The sequence below is a fragment of the Phaethon lepturus genome, unplaced genomic scaffold (assembly GCF_000687285.1).
Source record: "Phaethon lepturus isolate BGI_N335 unplaced genomic scaffold, ASM68728v1 scaffold43056, whole genome shotgun sequence".
Classification (NCBI taxonomy): domain Eukaryota; kingdom Metazoa; phylum Chordata; class Aves; order Phaethontiformes; family Phaethontidae; genus Phaethon; species Phaethon lepturus.
Window position 1 is genome coordinate 1 of NW_010544864.1, and position 333 is coordinate 333.

A 333-nucleotide genomic window follows, 5' to 3' on the forward strand; every position below is an offset into this window, starting at 1 on the left:
CACTCGCCCCACCCCCGTTCCGTCACACGACGCGATGCGCGCGCGGCCGCAGCGCATGCGCCGCTGCGTCCCTTCCGGTCTCGTCAGTCTTCTGCCCCACCACCCCCGGCGCCATGTCCGTTTTCCACGATGAGGTGGAGATCGAGGACTTCGAGTACGACGAGGAGACCGAGACCTACAGCTACCCGTGCCCCTGCGGGGACCGCTTCCTCATCACGCGGGTAACGGCGACCGGGCAGGGACGAGGCGGCGGCAGAAGGGAGGGAGGCAGGGAGGCGGGTTAGCACAGCGGTAGGCTGCGGTCCCGCTTCCCCCCGGCCGGGGGGGGGTGGG

General features: G+C 71.2%; 1 protein-coding gene across 2 annotated transcripts in view; it reads left to right on the forward strand.

Annotated features, from left to right (window-relative positions):
• The first annotated feature begins 113 nt into the window (after positions 1-113).
• DPH3 (diphthamide biosynthesis 3) overlaps positions 114-333 on the forward strand; it is a 1036-nt gene continuing 816 nt past the window's right edge. For both annotated transcript variants that reach the window (XM_010288798.1, XM_010288800.1), the window contains exon 1: positions 114-221. In XM_010288798.1, the coding sequence (XP_010287100.1) occupies positions 114-221 (108 nt within the window). The remainder of the gene's footprint in view (positions 222-333) is intronic.